The sequence below is a fragment of the Diabrotica virgifera genome, chromosome 1, assembly GCF_917563875.1.
Source record: "Diabrotica virgifera virgifera chromosome 1, PGI_DIABVI_V3a".
Classification (NCBI taxonomy): Eukaryota; Metazoa; Arthropoda; class Insecta; order Coleoptera; family Chrysomelidae; genus Diabrotica; species Diabrotica virgifera.
Genome location: NC_065443.1, coordinates 86996546 through 87003692, shown reverse-complemented (window position 1 = coordinate 87003692; position 7147 = coordinate 86996546). Strand labels below are relative to the sequence as shown.

At 34.5% G+C, this 7147-nt stretch overlaps 1 protein-coding gene across 1 annotated transcript; it reads right to left on the bottom strand.

The window, feature by feature from the left end:
• Positions 1 to 1385: 1385 nt before the first annotated feature.
• Positions 1386 to 3266, bottom strand: LOC126879282 (uncharacterized). Its single transcript, XM_050642360.1, has 3 exons — positions 3181 to 3266; positions 3029 to 3100; positions 1386 to 2933 (listed from the first exon to the last, which is right to left on the bottom strand). The coding sequence occupies exon 3, from the start codon at positions 2794 to 2796 to the stop codon at positions 1759 to 1761; it is 1038 nt and encodes a 345-aa protein (XP_050498317.1). The 5' UTR covers positions 2797 to 2933; positions 3029 to 3100; positions 3181 to 3266; the 3' UTR covers positions 1386 to 1758.
• Between the last annotated feature and the right edge of the window lie 3881 nt (positions 3267 to 7147).

Here is a 7147-nt window from a genome sequence, read left to right as displayed (position 1 = left end):
ATACATGATCAGGACAGACACAGGAGCACCTGGTGGCTAAGAAAGGTTATCTTCTGGAGTTTTGGAGGAATCAGATGGATTACTCTTAGGTTTTTGGGGTTGGCGAACATGCATACATGCATACTACCGAACATGCACAATGCACGTCATCTTCTGGAGTTTCGAGGTCCTTTATACCGTTTTCAATATCAAAAATATTAATAAAATAAGTATATTGTGCTCTTCGATTGTTTTAATTATTTATAAAAAATATAAACTCAATTTATAGCTGACAATTGTCTTCCTTCATTTATTTTAATACCATTTACTACATTGTATTTTGATAGTGGTATTCATCGTGGCAACTAGATATTCCAGAGTCTTTTATCTAAGTCATATTCGTGTTCAGCAACCCCAAAACACAAGCGTAATCCGTTTTCATCAATTTTAGTACCGAAAACTCTCAAAACCCCAGAAGATTACGTGCCTTAGACACCAGGTACCTCGGTGTCTGTTCTGATGGCGTATTTGTGTTTAGCAGCCCCAAAAACTAATAAGTAATATCCATCTGCATCAATTTAATGCCGAAACCTGTCGAAACTCCAGAAGAAGACCTGCCTTAGGCACCAGGTGCTCCGTGGATCGAATTATGATATCGAATTCACGTTCAGCAAAACCAAAAACCTGTAAGTAATCAGTTTACATTAATTTAGTACCGAAAGCTCTCGAATCTCCAAAGCATGACGTGCCTTTGGCACCAGGTACTCCGATGTCTGTTCTGATGGGGTATTCGTGTTCAGCAACTCCAAAAACCTCTGAGTAATCCGTTTGCATCAATGTAGTACCAAAGACCCTCGAAACTCCAGGAGCCCCTTTCATTGACCTTGAAAACCAGGCGCTCCGGGAGTCGGTTCTGGTGGCATATTCGTGTTTAGCGACCTCAAAAAAGCCTCCAGTAATTCATTTGCATCAATTAAATGCCGAAAACCATCTAAAGTCTAGAAGATGACGTCCCTTGCAGTGGCCCTGGCCATCACATCATCCGGAGGTCAATTCTGATGGCATATTCGTGTTTTGCGATCCCAAAAACCCATGAGTAATTTGTTTATATCAATTGAATGCCGAAACTCCCCGAAACTCTAGAAGATGACGTCCGTTGAAGGTCAAGGTCAAAGTAAAGGTCGCCATTGGATAGCCAGGAAAAATCCTAGACTACTAGTACTTTTACTTGATCCAAACTTCTACATGTTGCCAAATAACCAGTAACTCACGGAATTGGAATACGCCGTAAATCTTATAATTTTCCGAGTTTGGGCTTCTATAATATCTTGAAAATCCTTCATACGATTGAGTTGTGCCCATGAGAACTTTTTATCAGGATGCTTCAAAGGGTATTTTCAAAAAGTATGAACGAAATCCACTGGGACCTAATTTCCATAAGGTTTGTGCGGGTTCCTTTGTTCTTCTGTTGTCCGCAGCAGTTATCAGATAAGAATATCATGTCCAAAGGTTCCTGACTTTGATCACTGCATTTTTTCAAATATTGGAGCACACAGGATCCAATTTCATTCGCACCGCGTTTAGCTGTGACTTCAGTCCACAAAAAACCGTGGACATCGCCGTACGCCGACTTGCTTTGTTGTGGGTTTGACAACTTCGTCATTGTGAAATTGTACGAATTGTTCTTACATTTATAATAGAATGAAGATACATCACCATTGGGACAATGGAACACTGCTTGCAGGTCGTAAACTACTACTTTATTTTTTGGGGTTATGCCTAGTTTGTCCGCAGTTTCTCTTCATGATATTTGGCATATTTCTCCTCCATTTCTTCTCGACTTGATAGATCTGCATTACCATAGGCAACACAAAGGTCGCATTGATCTTTTTTAGGGGTATGAATTGAAATATTGAATTCTTTGTTGAACACGTGATAATATGTATGATAAGTGCCTGCCTCCTTATGATCAGTTTCTTGTTGTTGTTTAAAATCTCGATAGAGGACAGCCATTGCTTTGCTCCCATCTATATATTCACGAGAAGTGGAAGCTCTCAAATAATGGGATTCCACTCGTGGGATTGAATTTATGTGCCTCTTGATGTCTTCTATTAGAACGGGGTTGATGGTGTGATGATTTTCGTGGCGTCCACGCATATCTTTCGTGACTGTACCAGATGAAGTCTTCTTCGCTAAAGCAGTGCGAATAATTTTTTCAGGAATGTCTAAAGTGTTGAGAAAGAACTGCTTGTGTACTCTCACTTTAATACCTTCCACTGTAAGATAAGCTTTATTCGGATTTCTGGGCGTTTCTGTGTTGCTATACATGTACTTTGGTGTCACTTCTGTCGTACATGAAGTAAGGTATATTCTTTGTAAATTTATGTCACCTTGATCCAAAAACTCTTGAAATAGTTTCAATCTCGTTGCATGGTCAATGTCTAGCTTGATGTTTCTCGATTCTTTAAGATGTTTGTTATTGTTAATTCGATATATAGTTTTTCCCCTTGTTTCTGTTTTCTTTACACATATTTTTTTCCATTTACTGGGTTGACATAATACGTTTCTTTGATTTCTGCTGATCGTCACTTTCTCGTTCAGAGGATGATGAATCTCTCGTCGAAGATTTTTCACTAAAAGATGGCAAGATTTGATGAGGGACTTCTTGTGTGACCAATGGATCTCTGTGTATTTTTTTAGGATTTTCCAGTAACAATTTTTTTTTTTGCGTTTAGGGATGTCGTTTTCAACTTTATATGTGGGATTAAAATCGCTTAAATCCGCGTCACTTTCGCCAGAATTAATGGGAGACAACATGTTGTAATAAGGCTTTTTTATATGCAAATTTTTGTGGGACTGTTAGGATCAACTTCAATCATTAACTGTCTTGCTGTTTCTGTTACTGATGAACCATCATTTGTCTAATTCTGAGTAGTAGAGCGACAAAGCAATGTCTAAAAAAAGCAGAAAAATTAGGCAACTATACAAATAACTAAAATTCTTCGACAAACTTAAATTTCAGTTAAAAATAGTTTACTTTTAAACTTACACATTTACTTTGTTCTATTGGTACATTCATCAATTGAGTAAAAATTTTAGGATTCTCCGTCATATCGGTGTCCTGAAACAAAACAAACAAAATTAAGTTTCAAAACGCTGCAGGGGTGAGTAGACAATATGATTACGAAGAAAAATACTTACATTTTCACCAACGATACTCTCTCCTATTGGTACATTCGATGACTGATCTACATTGTCAATTTTCTCAGTGATATCGGTGTCCTGAAACAAAACAAACAACATTAATATTTTGTTTTTATTTTTATATTTTTTTTTATATTTTTTAATTTTTATATTTTTATATGTATGTACATTTTGTCTTTTTGTTAATTTTAGCTAGTAGTTTGTATATGTGAAGACTATATGTACTGGGCCTGATGATGAAGCATAAAATGTAAGCTTCGAAACCGGTTGCCCCTTGAGTGTAACAACTAATAAATAACATACAAACTATAAGATTGCGAGTATAGACTCATTTCCTTATCTAGTGGTATAATGTACTCGCATTGGCAACCTTTTCATCATTTAAACAAAATTAAGTTTCAGAACGCTGCATGGGTGAGTAGACGTGATTACGAAGAAAAATACTCACACTTTCACCAACAATAATCTCTCTTATTGGTACATTCGATGACTGATCTACATTGTCAATTTTCTCGTTCATATTGGTGTCCTGAAACAAAATATTAATAATAATAAATAAACTCTGGGGTCCTTACCTCCAGTAGTGGTAATTTTTCAAGAAACCTATTGTCGGGAGTTATAGACCCGCCATTACGGTGTGTTTGCCAGAATAAGTAAAAAAATTAAAACGTGGAGATAAGGTAAAGGCAAGTTGACAGACAAGAGTTTTATAAAACACACTTACATTTATATTGGCATACTGTTTCAACGGTTTTGCTTCTGTAGTATCAGGATTGTAAGGTGGCCGAATGTCAGTTCTGTTTTCTGTGGTATTAGTTGGCTGTGAACATAATTAATCGAAAATTAATATAATAAATAAAAATTAATTTAATGACTAACAAATTCTTACATAACATCAAAGTCACTACAAAAAACGGTCAAAAACTTACTTGTGTTATTTTAAGTAGACCTAATATGCGACGACTTCTTCCACCTTTATTTAAGTTTATTCTTTTACGTTTCATTGTCGGATTCATTTTCCTGAAAAACAATACAGTACCTATATTTTTCTTTTGATTGCAAATATTTACATATCACATTGCGATGTTTTAATTATATGCAGACACAATATGGTTTACTTCGAAGCAATCTGAAGCTTTTTAATTCTATACAAATTCATATTAAAATGAGGCAGAAATGGCATATAAAAAGTGTTACATATTTAACACAACCCTATCGGAATTCCAAAAGCGACCTCTGAATGCTATTATACCTTGATTCTCTATTGCCATATTTTGATTTTTCCACAGAAACGGAGTTTCCTTTTAATTCCATACTACCACTTTACTCATTACATATTAAAAAATTAAAGAAATTTATTTCTATATACCTGTATTTCGAAATATGACCGTCTAGTCTTAAATTCTGTCGTCGTCCTGGCTTACTCTTTTGTATCAACACAGCTACTTCTTTGCAATGCGACAGCTCGTACACCACCACTCACTTCGAAGGCAGACGCAACACTACGCTCCGTATAGAAATAAATTTGCGTTAAAGATCGTTTATTTCGATAGAGACGCATATACTCAAATATATGCGTGGGAGTTAGATAGAAACCAGTTTCTTAGATTGAACGATAGGTGGCACTACATGGAACACAATGGCATCCGTAGTTTGATTTAGCCACATTTTGAGATACGCCCCTATACAATGAAGCGAACGACAAGAATACTATACGCACTTATACAAAACAAGATATAAACCACAGCAAGAAATTCTGAAACAATTAAATTAAAAAATAAAGAATATTTACTCTGATTTACAACCAAAAATAAGTAAAACAGAACTCAAGAAAGCAATTCAAAAACTAAAAACCATAAGTCACTTGTAAAGACGGAATGACTGCAGAGATGCTGTAGGGAGGAGGAAAAACAACTAGAGAAGTCCTGCATATCCTCATGAGCAAAATACTAACCACAAAATAAATACCCAATAGCTGGAACGATGCGGAGATACCACTAACGTTCAAAAAAGGTGACCGAATGAACTTAGAAAACTACAGACCAATAACATTATTAAGTTGTATTCAAACTACTAACGAAAATCATGACAAATACTAGGGGAGATAAGTATGCTAAATATGCAGCTACTCGAGCGTTATGGAGACCTATTGAGTTCTGAAGATTAGGTCCTAAAACTAAAAAAAGTTAAATTTTCAGTTTTAGTAGAGACTTTCCATTTTTAAATTTAATTTTCCATTTCCAACAATTGTTTTTTCCGATTATAGCGCCATTTATCCATAATTCGAAAAAATGCCTCGAGTAAAAGTTATGTATTTTTAGTTAATACCCTCAATATATGCGAAAGAAATTATTCAACCAGAGATGACCAGTTATCACATATGGCTCACAAACATGGTCTTTCACAAAAGAGAACATCGACAGAATATCCAAAACACAAGAGCAATGGAAAGACAGATGCTGGTTATCGGTCTTAAAGATAGGAAAAAAAACTCATGAATCAGATAAAAAACAAAGGGAGACGATGTATCCAAACAGGTTGCAAAACTTAAATGGAACTCCGCCGGCCACACTCTGCGGCAAAAAGATGAAAGATGGAATAAGCGAATTCTACGCTGACGACCATGGGAACAGAAAAGAAAAGGAGGAAGGCCACAGATGAGATGGACGAACGACCTTAGAGAACGGCAGGAAAGGACTGGATGCAGATCGCCCAGAATAGAGACCAATGGAGATTAACAGGAGAGACCGGCCTATGCCCAGGAATAGGCGTTTAAGGCTGATTAGATAGATAGATAGATAACACCAAATTTGTTAAAAAAGCTGTTAAATACTTGTACCTGAAAAATTATATTTGAAGTCGCTGGATTTAAACGGATTCCCACTTCTCTGCTAATTTTTCGGTTATTATCCATTTTTATTGATTTAATTAAAAAATATACAGGGTGAGTCACCACTAACGTGACGGAAGATTACAGCGAAATGGTAAAAGATTTGAAAAAAATTTTAAATTAATAGCTTGTAAGTTAATAAAAGCTACATTTTAAAATTATTTTGAAATATACAGGGTGTCCCAATAAATGGCGGCGTATCGAAGTTATATTTTTTCTTATGGAATACCCTGTATTTTATTGCATTTTTTAATTGTCCCCAAAAAATAAGGTATAGTTTCATAAGGCTTCCCTATACCTATGTACAGAGTGTTCTGAGTTATGTTGACTTTGCTTAAAATGTAAAGTTTTAAAAGAAGGCTTATTCTCAAGTTATTAAAGAAATTATAAAAATATTGCTTTTACATATAAATTGTTGGATATTGGTTAAATGTAATCCATGATTAATTATTACACATTTATCTACAGGGTGTTCAAAATTTACAGTTTCATTATTGAAGTATTCAATGTGTCATATGATGCTTATTTTAAATGGAACACCATGTATATTAATAAATAATTATACTTAACAAATTTACCTCTTTCAAATGGTATATGGATGTCCTATACCTAGGTCTCATATTTATTGCGTAATTTACAATTATTTAAATTATTAATCTGTAAATCGATTTTAAAACAAAAGATGAAGTTAATTAATGTCATTGTATGACATTGTCATTTTATGACAATATGGTCTGGTAATTATCTTATAAGTAATGCATTCCGTGATCGATTATTACACATTTATTTACAGGGTGTTCAAAATTTACAGTTTCATTATTGGATTATTCAATGTAGCATAATATGATGGTTATTTTATTAGAACACCATGTATATTAATCAATGATTATACTAAACACAGGTTTCTTTTTATAATGGTAAATAGATGTTCTATAACTAGGAGGTATAGTTTTTGCGTAATTTACAATTTTCTTAAAGGGTACATCGATTTTAAAAATATTTATAGCCACTCTCGATTTTTAAACCCATCATCTTGGCATAGTTGTTATAGAGTGTAGTTGTAAATAAATATGT

Coding starts and splice junctions, on each gene's coding strand:
- LOC126879282 (XM_050642360.1), bottom strand. CDS start 2,796: ATGTTGTCTCCCATTAATTCTGGCGAAAGTGACGCGGATTTAAGCGAT.